This window comes from Monodelphis domestica, chromosome 1 (assembly GCF_027887165.1).
Source record: "Monodelphis domestica isolate mMonDom1 chromosome 1, mMonDom1.pri, whole genome shotgun sequence".
NCBI classification, from domain to species: Eukaryota; Metazoa; Chordata; class Mammalia; order Didelphimorphia; family Didelphidae; genus Monodelphis; species Monodelphis domestica.
Window position 1 is genome coordinate 561,013,854 of NC_077227.1, and position 17,635 is coordinate 561,031,488.

Below are 17,635 nucleotides of genomic sequence, written 5' to 3' on the forward strand. Positions count from 1 at the left end.
CTTGATGGCTTGTAAAATTGTTTTTTTCTGAGATGGGATTGCTTAAGTATTCTGTTTCCTCTTTTGTTAATCTAGGCAATTTATATTTTTTGTAAATATTCACCCATTTCACCTAGATTGTAACATTTAATGCCATAGAATTGGACAAAATATCTATTAATAATTACTTTAATTTCTTCTTCATTAGAGGTGAAGTCATTTTTTTCATCATTGATAGTTTTAATTTGATTTTCTTCTTTCTTTTTTGATTAAATTAAACAGTAATTTATCTATTTTATTTGTTTTTTCAAAGTACCAGCTCCTAGTCTTATTTATTAATTCAATGGCTCTTTTACTTTCAATTTTATTGATTTTTCCTTTGATTATTAGGGTTTATAATTTTGTTTTTATTTGGGGATTTTTAATTTGTTCTCCTTTTAGTTTTTTTTAAAGTTTCATGCACAATTCATTGACCCCTTCCCTTTCTGATTTGTTGATATATGCACTAAGGGATATTAATTTTCTTCTGAGTACTGCTTTGGCAGCATCCCATAGATTTTGATAACTAGTTTCCTCATTGTTATTCTCCTCAATGAAATAAGTAATTGTTTCTTTGATTTGTTCTTTGACCCACCAGTTTTGAAGAATTAAATTATTTAGTTTCTAATTAGTTTTAAATCTGCCTTTCCACAAGCACTTATTGATATGATTTTTTATTGCAATATGATCTGAAAAATAGCATTTAGTATTTCTGTTTTCCTACATCTGTTTGCAATGTTTTTATGCCCTAATACCTGGTCAATCTTTGCATATATGTGCCATGTGCTGCTGAAAAGTATTTATATTCCTTTTTATCCCTATTTATTTTTTCAAATATCTTTTAGCTCTAATTTTTCTGACATTTCATTCACTTCCATTACTTCTTTCTTATTTATTTTTTGTTTGATTTATCTAGGTCTGATAGAGGAAGGTTTCTCACTAGTATGATTTCACTATCTATTTCCTCCTTAAGCTCCTTTAGTTTGTCCTTTAGAATTTTGAATAATATACCATTTGGGGCACATATGTTGAATACTGATATTTCTTCATTATTTATACTGCCTTCTATTAAGATGGAATTACCTTCCTTATCTCTTTTAATCAAATCTATTTTTGCTTTAGCTTTCTCTGATATCATAATTGCTACTCCTACTTTCTTTGTCTTTATTGCAGCCCAGTAAATTCTGCTCTATCCTCTTACCTTTACCCTGTGTATGTCTACCTGCCTCAAGAGTGTTTTGTGTAGGCAACATATTTAGGATTCTGGTTTTTAATCCATTCTGCTATTTGCTTCCTTTTTATAGGTGAGTTCATCCCATTCATATTCACAGTTATGATTACTGTCTGTATGTTCCCCTCCATTTTAAATTCTTCCTTTAATTCCACCTTTTTTCTTATCTCTCTTACCCTCCCCCCCAATTTTTCACTTATAGTAAATCTCCCCCTTTCTTCTCCCTAATTTTACTCCCCTTCCCACCCCCTCCATTTTATTATTCCCCTTTTACTATAGTGCCTTTTAAACATCCCCCCCCCAACCTCTCCCTCCCTTGTATTGCTCTCCTCCACACCAGCTCATTTATTACCTTTCTATTTCTCTATAAGGCATTATACAATTCTCTGACCCAATGGATCTGACTGTTCTTCCTTTTCTGAGTCAATATTGCCTGTCATCAACCTCTTCCTCCCATTCATTGTATTGGTTTTCTCCCGCCCTCCCAAATTCCTGTGCTTCTTTATTTACCCATTTTATTCCTTTTCCCATTTCTCTTAGTATTATCATTTTTTCTAACCCCAGTTGTTTTGGTTTTTTGACATATAATCCTATATGGTTTACCACTGTACCCTCTAAGAATACTCTTCTAACTACATTCCTAGGTGTTATCAATTGGGAATTTAATGCAGGAGGTGGTCTGTGAAATCTTTCAATATCTATTTTATCCTCTTATTTAAGAACATCAGGTCAGTTTTTCTTGGATAATTTCCTGTAGAATTATGTCTAGGCTTTTTCTTTGGTCATGATTTTCAGGTAGTCCAATAATTCTTAAATTGTCTCTCCTGGATCTATTTTCCATGTCTATTGTTTAATCAAGGAGATATTTCATATTTTCTTCAGTTTTTCATTCTTTTGATTTTGTTTTATAGATTCTTGCTGCCTTGCGAAATCATTTGCTTCTAATTGTTCAATTCTAATTTTTCAAGACTGAATTTCATCCTTGACTTTTTGATCCACCTTTTCCTTTTGATCTATTTTTCTTTGTAGATTATTGTTTTTATCTTTTACTTCCTTTGCCTCATTTTCAAGCTGGTCAATTCTGGCTTTTAAAACAGTATTTTCTTGTTTAGGTTCATGTGTCTATGTTTCCAGATAATCCATTTTATTTTTTAAGTTCTTTTCCCAATTTTCTTCACCTCTCTTAATTGCTTTATGAATTTATTTTGAGCTCATCCAGTGTGTGAGTCCAATTCACTGGAGTTTCTGAGGTTTTGCTTGCTATTTCTTGGTCCTCCTCTATTCCATTTTTTCTTTGTTCATTACCTGAATAGAAATTGTCAATCATAATTTCTTTTTTTTTCTTTTTCTGTTGTTTACTTATATATATATATATATTTTCCCTTCTTTGACTCTCCATATTGGCTGTATTTTTGTTCCTCTGCTGCATCTATGAGTTTGGGCTTTTCTGTCTTGAAAGGGCTTCTTCGCTGCTCCCTCTCGGATAAACTGGATTAAGTAAATTGAACTTACCTGTTATATTAATGTACCCTGAGGCCAAATCTTCCCTAGCTGCTAGCAGAAGCTGAAGGTGAAAATGAAGGTCTGGAGGCTGAAAATAGTTACCCTGATGTCCTACTACCCGTTGTCCCTATCCACTGCCCTCCCCATACTAATGAACCCCATGTTACCTTAAAGGTGGGTAACAGTTATTATGATTGTCTATTAGACACTGGAGCTACCAGGTCTGTACTGAAGAATGTACCAGATTTAGATTGTTATTCTGTTGATTCACAAAGTGTAGTGGGGGTATCAGGAATACCCCAAACAGTTGAAAAACTTGCCCCTAGAATGGTGTCTGTAGGACCTCTAGAGGTACAACATTCCTTTCTTTTAATGCCTGACTCCCCTTTAAATTTGCTGGGGAGAGACCTTCTATGCAAACTCAGAGCCACAATAACTTGATCACCAGATGGTTCTTTATCATTGGAAGTACCATAGGAATATTTAAATTTACTCCCTGTACTTCTCTTGGAAAACCAGGAGGCAAAAGAGCCTTCTACTTTTGAAATACCTAAGGATATACCAGAGTCTCTTTGGGCCACATCTTCTTCTGATGTAGGCTTACTTAAATCTGCTGTTCCTGTGCAGATAAAAACTAAATCTAGCCCACTTCCTTCCATCCCTCAGTATCTCCTCTCAAAGGAGGCAATTGAGGGTATTACAGCAGTTATTAACTCATTAATAGAACAGGGAATAATAATCCCTTGCAAATCTGAATATAACACGCCCATCCTGACAGCTAAAAAAACAAAAAGAGGGCCCGAAGGCAAGCACTTCTATAGATTCGTACAGGATCTGAGGGCAGTGAATAATCACGTTATAAAGAGACACTCCATAGTTTCTAACAAAAATACTATTATTTCCTCTATTCCTAGCACCGCTACATACTTCACAGTAGTAGACTTGTGTTCAGCTTTCTTTTCCATACCTATACATGAGAACTCCAGGCATATTTTTGCTTTTACCTGGAAGGGCTCACAATATTCATGGAGTCGGCTGCCACAGGGTTATGTCGAAAGTCCGAGTTTATTTGAGCAAATTTTGAGCCAAGACACAGAGAATATAACATTTAAAAATAGTAAATTAATCAAATATGTAGATGATATACTCTTGGCTTCAACAGACGCAAAAACATGTCAAGAAGATAGCAAACACCTTCTTTTGGAATTGCACAAAAGAGGACATAAAATCTCTAAGGATAAAGTTCAGTGGTGTCTCCAAAAAGTAGAATATTTGGGATTCATCTTGACTGCGGGTGCTCATTATATTTCTCCAAAATGAATTGAGAATATTCAAAAATTGAGTACTCCTACCACTAAGAAACAGCTGAGAGCAATTTTAGGAACAACAGGGTTTTGCAGACAATGGATTCCTTGCTATGGGGAAATTACTAAACCCCTTATAGCATTAACACAGGATTCGGTTCCTGAACCCCTAAAATTAGAGCCTGAACACTTGTCAGCTCTATCAGATCTAAAAAAGGCTATCATGTCTGCCCCTGCTCTAGGCATCCCAGATTACAACAAGCCATTTACTTTGTATGTGCATGAGTGAAGAGGAGTAGCCTCTGGCGTGTTAACTCAGACTTTGGGACCTTCTCAGTGCCCAATTGCTTATTATTCTGCTAAATTGAACCCAGTAGCAGCAGGAGCACCACCATGTCTTAGAAGAGTAGCTGCTACAGCCTTACTAGTAACAAAAATTGTTGACTTAGTATTGGGATGTCCATTAACAATAATGTGCCCACATGAGGTAGAAACATTATTGATAAATAATTCTCAGATCAGAGAATTACAAGATATGAAATAACCTTATTAAATAGTGAAAACATTACTTGAAAATATTGTACTATTCTTAACCCTGCCACCTTGCTTCCAGATTTACCAACTTCAGGAGGACCATTACACAATTGTGAAACATTAGTGTCCATGGCAGAAAAGCCTCGAGATAATCTCTTGGACACTCCCTTAGACAATGCAGATCTGATTTTATTTACCGATGGTTCCTCTTTTATGAGGGATGGCATACATTACACTGGAGCTGCCATAGTCTCAGAATTTGCCACTGAATGGTCAGCTTCACTACCTTCTAACATTAGTGCTCAAGGAGCAGAACTCATAGCTCTGAAGCAAGCATGTATAATTGCCAAGGATAAAAATTCTAGATATGCTTTTGGCATTTGTCACTCAGTCGGAATGTTATGGCTCCAGGGAGGATTCTTAACCTCAGCTGGAAAATCTATAGCTAATGCTGAAATTATTAATGAAGTTCTTTCTGCTCTCCAGCTTCCTGAAGCCCTAGCTGTAGTTCATTGTTCTGCCCATACAGGTGGCACTGACCCTGTCTCTGGAGGAAATGATCGAGCAGATGCCACTGCAAAGCTAGCAGCCATAGAAGGGCCTGAATTAATTTTAACATTAACAACTACTAATGATTTAAATTTACCACTTTCCTATAATGAAAAGGAAGTGGAAAAATGGAAACAAAAATTCAAAGCAAAACAGATTAATGGAGTGTGGGTGTCATCTGAAGGAAAACCCCTGCTCCCTAGAAGTTTCTATAACCAAATTTGCCAATCTATTCATAAAAATGGTCATTTTGGCACCCAGGGCATTGTGGACTCTGTTAAGAGAGTATGGATAGCCCCTGGTATAACTACTATAGCGTCTAAAGTGTGTTCAGCCTGCTCTATCTGCCAGGCATATAACCAACATGCATTTCGTGGAAAAGCCTTTGGTGGATGTCCTCTGGCTTACACACCTTTTGAACATCTACAGATAGATTTCATAACGATGCCAAAGTCTGGACGTTATAAATTTTGTCTAGTAATTGTAGATCAACTAACCAGATGGCCAGAAGCATTTCCTGCGACCCGAGCCACGGCGGATTTTGTTGCAAAGATACTTTTAAAGGAAATTATTCTTTGTTTTGGCCTGCCAACACATATTGATTCCGATAGGGGGAGTCATTTTACTGATTCTGTTCTAAATCAGATATATTCTTGCTTGGGAATAACTCCCAAATTTCATGTTCCATATCACCCCCAGAGCTCAGGCCAAGTAGAGAGGATGAACAAAGAACTTAAAACTATGATTGGCAAATTATGCACTGAGACCCATTTAAAATGGCCTGAAATTCTCCCTCTGGCCCTATTTTATCTTAGAAGCAGGCCTAGAGGAGACCTACACATCTCACCATTTGAGATGCTTTTTGGACATCCTCCTATACAGGCTAAGCCTTTCTCCCCGGCATATACCTCACTATTAGGGGGAGATATTACTATTGCTTCCTATATACAGGAGTTACAGCAAAAACTTCGTGAACTTCATGAATCCGGAGCTGCAGTACAAGCTGGACCATTAGACTTTTCTCTGCATGACCTGAACCCAGGAGATAAAGTTTATATCAAGAATTTCAAGCGTACTGGAGCAACTCAGACTTCGTGGGAAGGACCATTCCAAATATTGTTAACTACTCCAACATCCATAAAGATTGGAGAAAAGGACTCTTGGATTCATTGCTCACATATGAAGAAAGCATCTTCTGCTGAGACTGATTGACTAAAACCTATCATATGAATTGGAGATAATAATCCATACACAAATGGATGCTGTTTTTTGAGAACACATTGAATTACTGATTTTTTCCTTATTTTTATTATTTCTTTTTTTTATTTTGATTAGAATATTTTATTTTTTCTCATTTTTGTACTGAAGGTACACATAATTAATATTAATATTTTTTTACTGCAGTAATAGAAGTTAATATATATTCTTGCTATAATATCAATATATACCTAAAAGCTTTAAACTATGGGAACCTGCCATTTATTGATAAAATATTATAGGACTGTGATTAATGTTTGAATCTGATTCCAGAAATTGGGATGAAAATAAGGAGCACAGACTTAACCTGAATAGTGCCAAAAAGAGCACACGTGAAATACTAATGTGAGACTCAAGGTTGCGATGCTTGACATATGTTAAATCATAGGATTTCCTTGTATCTACACTCTTTACGAAGTACTCATACAAGTACAAAGTTTGACTATCATGCTGGCTCCCTATATCCCTGAGAATGACAAAAAAAAAAATCAGACAAGGGAATGAAGCTTCCCTATCAAAATAGAATTCTAATTCTTTTCTTCTTATATTATGGCAACTTCCTGTAGTCTTGGCTGCAAATGGCTAAATGACATATTACTGCATTCTGTCCTACAGACTTGTGGGATAGAAATTACTTTATATTGGACCTATACAAGGGCCTATTTTGAATTTTTCCTTATGTTTTTGATCATTTTTCTATTCTTTTGATAATTGACTCACACATCCCCATAACTCAACATTGCCTTCTTAGTTAAACTAGATGTTTTTTAACACCTACTTCAGGGAGGATTATATTTTAATTTAAAATCTAAGAATTTTTGAATTTTTTGTTTGAGATTGTATTTTTATAAAGATCCAAGAATTTTGATTTTTTGTTTAAGATTGTACTTTTATAAACATTCAAGATTTTGATTTTGTTCGAGAAAAGATCTTCAAGAAAGAAGCTTGAAACTCCTATACCCAGAGAATGAACTGTTGCAGAAAGATGCCGAAAAACCTACACTTGATCAAGAAGATCAAGAATGAACTTTGAATATGATTGATTGAACTGAACTTTGATTGAACATTTATTGTAAATGTACACATTTATGCCAAAAGGGACTGCCCCTAATTTGGCTTTCTGTCAATGCGCCTAGCAAAACATTGGTTTTGCTTTCTTTTCTTTTCTATTTCCTTTCTCACTATTCTAATTTCTCTTAGAAAATTGAATATCGTGTATATCTATAGTTAGAAGTGCATTTTGAATTACAAAATTGATTATGTTAATTGATCAATGGGGAGACTAGTCTCCCATGATCATTAGGGGGGATTGTAAACCTCAAAATTTCTCAGACTTATGAATACTAGGGGTTTCCCCCATTGGGGAATCTTCTACTTTAAAAAAATTCCCTAGCAGATGGTGAGAACTCTACTTGAGTGTGGGGGCTCCTAGCTATGGGAGTGTCACTGCTCCACCCTACTTAAGACTGCTTTAGGACAGAAAACAGCTTGCTAAACAATGAAAGTACTTTGATCCATGCTTATGGAAGGGACAGGAAATTCTCTGAGTCATGACTGTTTTAGAATTGATACAATGGGACACTAAGTACCTATAAAGGTGGGACAACTTGTAAACTACTTAAACCTAAAAGGGTGATAACTTATTCAGAGGTTTTTTCTTAATGAAATTTGTCGACACAGCAGCATTTTTTCCTGACTTACTAAAGAGATTAAAACTACTCAGCTGTCTCACACCTAGCAGATTGGCTAACATAACAGCAAAGGAAAGTAATGAATGCTGGAGGAGATGTGGCAAAGTAGGGACATTAATTCACTGCTGGTGGAGCTGTGAACTGATCCAACCATTCTGGAGGGCAATTTGGAACTATGCCCAAAGGGTGACAAAAGAATATCTACCCTTTGACCCAGCCATAGCACTGCTGGGTCTGTACCCCAAAGAGATAATGGACAAAAAGACTTGTACAAAAATATTCATAGCTGCGCTCTTTGTGGTGGCCAAAAACTGGAAAACGAGGGGATGCCCATCAATTGGGGAATGGCTGAACAAACTGTGGTATATGTTGGTGATGGAATACTATTGTGCTAAAAGGAATAATAAAGTGGAGGAGTTCCATGGAGACTGGAACAACCTCCAGGAAGTGATGCAGAGCGAGAGGAGCAGAACCAGGAGAACATTGTACACAGAGACTAATACATTGTGGTATAATCGAACGTAATGGACTTCTCCATTAGTGGCGGTGTAATGTCCCTGAACAACTTGCAGGGATCCAGGAGAAAAAAACACCATTCATAAGCAAAGGATAAACTATGGGAGTGGAAACACTGAGGAAAAGCAACTGCCTGAATACAGAGGTTGAGGGGACATGACAGAGGAGAGACTCTAAATGAACACTCTAATGCAAATACTATCAACAAAGCAATGGGTTCAAATCAAGAAAACATCTAATGCCCAGTGGACTTACGCGTCGGCTATGGGGGGTGGGGGGGAGGAAAAGAAAATGATCTATGTCTTTAACGAATAATGCTTGGAAATGATCAAATAAAATATATTTAAAAAAAAACTACTCAGCTGTGAATTCAAAATGGGCGGTCCTTTAGAAACATCTACAGTGATTGGTAGATGTAAGGACTTAGGGGAGGTGACAGAGGAGATTTTGCCCTTAAGAATAAGAGCTTGGATCTCATTCAAGGGATCTCGATTTCTGACTCTCATTCTGAAGGAGAGTTCCTTGAGGAGCTCCTCTGAGGGGCTCTGTCACTCTGGGGTAGGAGCTTTGGAGACTCTTGAGAGAGGCCCTTTGAAACAAATCTCTGACTAGAAGACTCTTTGAGGAAGGACGCTGGCCTGGTGTCACTAATATCCTTCTTTAGTCAGACCTTGTGGTGAGTGTTAAAAAACTGACTGATTTCTCTTTTAAGCCTCAGATCTAGGCATATTGGCTTGAGGCCCTTCATACTTATTCCTTTCTTACTCTCTCTCTCTTTCTTTGATTACTCATTGTATTGTTAATTAAAATCTCTATAAAACCCAATTGACTTGGGTATTTGAATAATTGGGAATATTTCCCTGGCGACCACGTTATATTTGATTTTAAAACCCAAGACACTGTAGTGAAACATATTTCTGCGGGCAAATTTACTCACCCTCTCTAATATCTATCACAATTTATATCTTCCACTATTTTAATCACTACAGTTTAAGACCTCAACCATTTTAAATCTCACAGACCACAGAGTCTGTGAGGAGGTAGTAGGGTATAAGAAGACTGGAAAGGTAATAGAAAGTATTCTCTGAAAGACTTTGACCATTCAATGGAGAACTTTATATTTGATTCTAGGGGTGATAAGGTGATATTGGAATTTAATGAGTAGGGAAAGTGACATGATCAGATCTGAACTTTGAAGAAACTTGATAGCAGCACTGCAAGAATACTGGAAGATATTAAAGGAAATTTATTTACTTCATCCTTCTGAAATTCCTACCATTTGAGTAATTATTATGAACTCACCTTTGAAATGCAAATTATATCTATTACTATTTTAATAATTTATTGTTATTCATGATTCTTATCTTGAAATCATAGTCAATAAGAAATTGAATATGAATCATAAAGTGGGCAAGATAAAGAATATTATAACTCTTTTTGTGTATCTAAGAGTAGTATCAGAGTTTTAGATCAGAGAATACAACCTTGATATCATAAAATAGTACCTGGGAATGACTTGTACTTTGAGCAGGCTAAGAATAGAAGAAAGTGCTGATGGCAAATCTTTAATATTTAATAATTTTTACTTATTATGAGACTCTAATGTGGGGTCAGGGATTCAGATCTAAATTCTGATGTGCAGAAATTAACAATAATATTTGTGTTCTTATAATTATATATTTATGTTCTTAAAATTATAGCTACACATAAACCTCATTTTTTAAAAACTCAAATTACGTGTTCTCAGGACAATCTCTGTGTTAGAAGAAAGGAAGGAAGGAAGAAAGAAGGAAAGAAAGGAAGGAGGGAAGGAAGGAAGAAAGAAAGAAAGAGAAAGAAAGAATGAAAATAAATGGAGAAAGGAAGGAATGGAGGAAGGAAGGATGAGAGGGAGAAAGGAAGGAACAAAGGAAGGAAGGAAGGAAAGAAGGAAGGAAGGAAGGAAGGAAGGAAGAAAGGAAGAAAGGAAGGAAGAAAGGAAGGAAGGAAGGAAGGAAGGAAGGAAGGAAGGAAGGAAGGAAAGAAGGAAGGAAGGAAGGAGGGAAGCCTTTTTATTCCTCCCACTGTAAATTTAGATTAAAAGAAAAATGAAAGTTCCACATACTTGAGAACTGAATGGAAAATCCTGACTTGCTGATGAAAAAATCACTGTCAAACTGAAGAGTCAGTGAGTTGAAGGTGCTGTGGATGTCCTCAGGCAGAGCAGACCCACTCCATTCTTTCAGGAAAATGTTGCTATCTATTGGTCCATCCCAAACTTTGAGGATGTCATGAGCCATTTCAGTATCAAAAACAATGAAATGGAGACTGCAAAAGAAGAGGAAAAATTTTAAAACATTCATGGGTTATAAACTGAAGAGAAAAAAAAAACCTCCATTTAGATATAAAAACTCCATCTTTCAGAACTGGACACTCTAAAGCACAACTATGCCATAGCACAGATTAAAGAAGAGTTTCTCATTGAAATGAAGTAATGATGGATTAGGAAAAACAGCTATCAGAATGCCAATAGTGTTTTCTCATTTCCCCACTAGATGGTAGCATATATAACATCCTTTACTATAACAATTTTGCATTATTTAATTTGATTGACTGATGGCAGTTTAAGAGTTGTTATGCCTCAAGAAGCAAAAAAATCAGATGCAGCAGTTGATTTTTATCCCTGATCTGTAGTCCTTAGGGCTATGTCATAAACATGTAAGTGTTTAGCTAATATGTCAGCAAAGAAAAAATATGGTTTGGGAATTTTCTGGTTTCTAGAGATTTCATTTATTATATGTTATGCATATATAGTAATGCAGCTGAATTAGCAACATGATGCATATTCTGAAACATTAAACCAGACTTTTAGTTTCTATGTTTATGGTACATATTTTACTGTTTACATGTGCTATATTTTGAAGTAAAATGCTATAGCCTTCATAAAATGTGACATTTCTTATAACATAATTCTATCTCTATAGAATACTTTAAAAATGGAAAAATATAAATTATGACATATAGTTCATCCACAAAATAGGCATTTTTCAATATGGCCAATGTAACCTCAAGATTAAAAAATGTGTTAACAATTAATTGATTATTGCATAGTTATACGGAATAAAATGGAAATGAAACGCCTCATTCTGAGAAAGAAAACATGGAACTAATTGAGAGTTGGCAAGGCAAAGCAATAAATATAAAGGTTGTGACATATCCTGCAGACAACAGCTGTAGTTGAAATAAATGGACAGCTCCATTCCAGCACAAAATATCAGACTTGGTATAGAGCCAAGTTCTTGGTGGATATGAGATGTTGGTAATGGGAGGTATGGGGTAGGGAGGAAGAAAGGATGAAAACTAGACATTATGAGTTTGAAAGTTTATAAACTTTCTCCCATTGGTAGAGAAACAGCTATAACCTTAAATCCTGAAAGAGGTTGTGGATTGTTAATGCTTCTTTGAATGGTTTAAAGGAAGAAGAAGTAAAAATCTAAAAACATCCTCAAAGGCAGAGTTCACTTCCTTCATCATTTTCCTGGAGCCAATTAATGGTATCAGAATAGTCAGGGTGATGTAATGCAGAATATTGCAAATAAGGACAGAGGACCTTGGCTGCTATTCTGGCTCTACCCCTTGCTTCCCATATACTCTTGAATATGTCTTTTTGCTGTCAGGGCCTAAGTTTCCTTCTCTACAAAATGAGGTGGTTGGGTTAGATGACCTTTAAATGTACTTCCAGTTCTAAATCCTATGAACTTAATATATTGAGAATGATGTATTTATATTTCAGAAGATGGCACAGAGAAAAGAACACTGAACTTGGAGTATGGAAGATTTGACTCTGAGTCCTACCTCAGATATTTATTAGCTATCTGACAAATTGTTCCTCTACTTCAGTGCCCTCAACTGTGAAATAGTGATAATAATACCTCATAGAAGTGATTGTTTTAAGGACCAAATGTAAAGTTTTCTGCAAACCTTAAAGTGCTACATAAATATTATTATAATTGTTATTTTGAAATCATCTTTTTCCTGTACATAGAGTCCATTCTTTAAATCACTGAATACATTTTCTTGCATAAGATTAAAGAAAAGAGGTACTTTCAAAGATAGTTTTCCAGACAATTACACTCATAGAAAAGCAATTAAAACTAGGGAACAACATACACATAAAATTTATGTAAAACACAGCCTTCATCACTGCTTGTTGAAATATGTTTATGTTACCACATTACCTTTATTATACAAATTAAAGCTGTGTTCAGCAATGAAATATGTTAGGTCTCCTACAGAAATGTCTACATATAACTCTTAATGTGGCTAAATTTGCTCTAACCTCTTGTGATTAAACTCAATTAAATCCAAATCAGGTGATTAGTTTCTGATGTATAAATTTAAATTACAAACTTCCTTGAAACCCAAATTGCCTATAACAATGCTTTTTTAATATTAAAGAAATAAAGCACTTTTAATAACCTTGTATGAGAAGTCAAGGAAATAAACAATAGCCAAGAGTACTAAAACCTATTAATTAATTAGTGAATGCTTGTAAGGAACTAGGCTACCTGAAAAACTGTCAAAAGGTCCATTCCTTTTTGATCATGTAAAGTAAAATAAGAAAAGCAAGAGAAAGGCAAGAAAGAAAAATAAGAAAGGTAAGAATGTTATGAAAAAAGGCATGATAGAAAGACAAACAAGAAAGAATAAAAAATGCAGAAAGACAGAAGAAATTGCATTGAATTCTAACACAGAATTACTAATTGTGCTTCATGCAACACAATTATGTCATTGGTTTTGTCCTATGTATCCCATTGTTGAGATTCCCTCCCAGTATGAAAATGAACTTAATCCTGATACTCTCCTGGCAGAACTTTGGTTTTTAGAAGAGAATTGGGACTGACTTATCACAGATCTGAACTGAGGACCAATATTTTGCTCCTATTTGCTTCTGATGATTACATGTCATGGCTCTTTGTTTCTGTAATTAGTTCAGAATTCAACTGTGGAATGCAATGGGTTAAGTTTGGAAATCTATATCTCCTGTTAATCATTGATCTTTTCATGATTCATATATATATATATATATATATATATATATATATATTTTTGCTGGCCTTGGAAAGTAAGGAATTTGGCCTAATCTTTGAAGATATCAAAATTGCTGTTCAAAATTCTGGGCCAGTGTCTTACACCTGAACTCCAACAATGAGCCCTTAATCCTATGGGAGGAGAGGAATGTGCCATTGCTAGATCTGTTACCAAATTTTCAACCAACCATGATTTTTCCTGAGCCTTATCTCTGTGATCACTCATTTTATACTCAATTTTATAATGTTATTTACCCAGTTCTTTGTTTTTTATACCCCCAATTCCCCTCCTCTTTGTAGTATTCAGCTGTTTTTTTTTTTAATATTCATTCCCTGTGATGTAATGGGCATTGGGCATCTTGTATTTATAGTGTTCCTATGTACACATCCCTTGTCCATTCAAAGACATAATTCACTTTCTAGATTCTGACTCCTCTGATTTATTTATTCTGAATTGGAGATATACATTGCTTAGACCCCGACTCCTCTCCTCTGAGTCAGGGGTCCTGACTTTTCTGTTCTGAGTCAGGGATCAACAATAATTTCTCTACATACTAAACTTTCTAGCACAGATTTGTGTTATTCAATAAACAATTCAGTTGGCATATTGGGGCACTTTTGCCAATCTTCTAAACTCAATTTGCTTTTCTTACTGATAGAAAGGAGAACAAGATTAAAATGTACGGCTCCCAGAAATGGGAAATGAGACAATGAATTTGTTTGAGAACTGGAAGAGTTCATTTTTTTTTAAATTTTAATTAGAAATGTGACCTGTAATGCAACACATTTACAGGTTGAAGAAAGAATTTTTTTTTTCTAAATCTGTGTTGGGAATACTATTTTAGGGACTTCTTCAAATCTGTGTTTATATGGAGTTCTTTTCTTTTTCAAAACATCAAATATGAATAAAGAAATCTGACTGTCTCTGCTTTCTAAATAGAATACTTAGATAATTTCAAATTCATGGTTATTTATTTTGTTATTTATATTTTAGTCATAACTCTACATGCATTTTATGTGCCAAAAAAGTATGTAATATTTCAACAATAAAATAACATATACATTATCAGGATTTTTCTGTTATTTAAGAAATTAAATATAGTTTTTGAAATAAGTAGATTGATTAGAATGTGAGTATAATACAATATGTCCCTAAAGGCTTAGTGTAGATTTAATCTCTAATAGCTTAAAACTATTAAATAAACCTAATTCAGATCTATTTTAAGCTTTAATAGTTCAAAAATGCATTTTAAGACTTAGCTAACAGCTTATATAATTTATATTAAAATATTATATTTGTAATATACTATATTTGAGAAACCTTTATTTCTTTATCTGTCAGAAGTAAATATTTACCTTCAAGAACTCATTCAACAAATATTAATTTAACAACCACTATATGTTGCACACTGTGCTAGAAATTGGGGATAAAAATATAATAAATGAAGGACATTGATTTATATAAACACATTCTGTCACTGAAATGCTTGTCATTTTGAGTTATGCTTTAATATGGTACAATAATAAATAATTGCTTTGTTTACATAGTTACAATGAATTTTTATAACATCAACTACTATTTACATGATAATAATAATAGCTTAACATTTATATTAACCTTATTATGTCCCTATTACCTGGCCAAGCCCTTTACGATGATTAGCTCACTTGATCCCACAATAACCCATGGATATTATACTCATTTTTATAGATAAGGAAACTGAGACAAACATAGACAAACATAAGACTTGCCTCGTACACAGCTAGCAGGTGTCACAGGTCAAATTTGAACTCATATCTTCCTGGCTTCAGACCTAGCACTCTATTTACTGCACCACCTTACTGTTCCTAGATTGCTAGATATTGATAGATGAGGAGTCTTTCTTTGAAGGGCTAAAAACTGACAGTTAGATCATAGGACTTAGAAACAAATAGGCATCTTAGAGATATCTAGTCTAGACTGCTAATGTGACAGGGGAAGTTACAAAAGCTCAGTAATGAAAAATGAGTTGGATGAGCTCAGAAAGATGCTAAGAATTAGATCCAAAATCTAATGATATGATTCCAAATAGAATATATCAACATTTTTACCATTATTTTAAACTTTCCTTAAAAGAAATCAATTGTCTGGGAAGGTGAAATTGATAAGAGAGAGTGATGAACTTGTAATAAAATATAGATAACTTTTGACTTCATCCTATTTTCCCCTTATTGATTTTTAAAAAATTATTCACTTGCAGGGTATCATAATAATAGTTTATTTTCATATTGAACTTCAAACTTGAAAACAATTCTGAGAGGAATTAATATGAATTACTTGAGGTTTTGTTTGGAATTTTTCATGAAGTAAAAACAAATTCACTAGAATTAACTCAGATTTTCAATAAGAAATGGAATAACTACTTTATTCTTTTTCTCACAATTTTATATTTTTATTATTTCCTTTTTATTTTTAGCTCAGGCTGGATTACTTTAATATTATTATTTTAATATACCTGCAGATATATATTCTAGGTATGTCTACTAAGTAATTTTAATCCAGAATCTCCAAAAGTATGTCCAAGTGAAAAGTTGAGCTGCAGAGAAATACAATAACTCCATTTTAGGCAGTCCTGGGTGGTTTAAGAATTATTGTTCATTGCTAAATGATAATTGACTAATGTTCTGTTATATGACCCTCCTCTTTTTTCTTCATGCATAGCACAAAAACACAGATTCTCCCCCAAAAAGCATAAAACAAAGTAAAATGATTACCTGATGGTTTTTCCTGGGTCTGCCTCTATGATCCATGTGCAATGAAGATTATTATCATAAGGTGCCGGGTAGCCTGGAGACAAAATTCGTCCTGACGTGGCAGCATGGATTCGTCCACCACATTCAGCTGAGAAAACAAAACAAAACAAAACAAAACAAAACAAACCCATACCAATATGCAATTTTATTTTCAATTAGGCTACCCTGTTTCATATTTTCTAGAGTGATTAACATTTTAAGGGAAGAAATAAAACATGATTTTACCATTTTAGATTCTTTTAAAAATTCCTTATCCTCATCATTCCCTGAAGCCTCTTCATATTATCAACTGAGAAAGTATTGATTTCTGATATGAAGTTAGAAGGGCTGAAAATAATGCAATGGTTTAAATAAAAGTTCCCCCCTCCCAAAGTGGGTATTAAACTTCTCAATACAATATTTTTAGAAAGTATTATTTCCATATTTGAAAAAAAATCTGCAATGTGAATAAAGCTAAAAAAATCATACTTCCCAAATCTTATAAGAAATAGAGTTTCATTTTAGCAGGATTATTTTCACAGCAGGGAAGAATAGAGATCTCTCCAAAAGTTCCGAGGTGTGACTAAATGCATTTGTGACTAGAATTAGAGGTTGGCAGTGTTGCACAGCTATCTCTTTATGACCAATTCAATATTACCAATGCAAGAAGGCAAAGACTTGTCCCACACTCTTCGGTCTCCACTCAGGCAGGTCATGGTGCTACTGCCATGCATCGCATACCCAGGATTACAGCTGTACTGTACAATAGTGTCAGTAAAATGCCCTTCATCCCGGATCTTATAGCCATAATTTGGAATTCCTGGATCTTCACATTTTACTAGATCAAAACCTTCAAAGAAGAAAAAACAAAAAACAAAACAAGACAAAATGGAATACATGGTGTCAATAGAAAGAAAAAAGTAAAATCATAGAACTTGAAGCTAAAGACAACCTCAGCAATTATATAATTCATATCCTTTAATTTGAATGTGTGGCAGAGACTTATAAAGTTAATATGACTTACTCTTAATCATATATATATATAATTGGGTTGTGAACACATTCTCCAGATTTGACATACAAAATTCATTTCATTACTCTAAAGATATTACCAAGTGCAATATGTAAGTAATCTGTAGTATGTATAGAAAAATGGGGAATATTATGTAAGAGTGAAGGGATGGAGAAATA

General features: G+C 34.4%; 1 protein-coding gene across 2 annotated transcripts in view; it reads right to left on the bottom strand.

The window, feature by feature from the left end:
- CSMD1 (CUB and Sushi multiple domains 1) overlaps nt 1–17,635 on the bottom strand; it is a 2,624,761-nt gene that overhangs the window by 487,870 nt on the left and 2,119,256 nt on the right. For both annotated transcript variants that reach the window (XM_056823354.1, XM_007476228.3), the window contains exons 24-26: nt 17,103–17,294; nt 16,427–16,553; nt 10,708–10,910 (exon numbers count right to left, since the gene is read on the bottom strand). In XM_056823354.1, the coding sequence (XP_056679332.1) occupies nt 10,708–10,910; nt 16,427–16,553; nt 17,103–17,294 (522 nt within the window). The remainder of the gene's footprint in view (nt 1–10,707; nt 10,911–16,426; nt 16,554–17,102; nt 17,295–17,635) is intronic.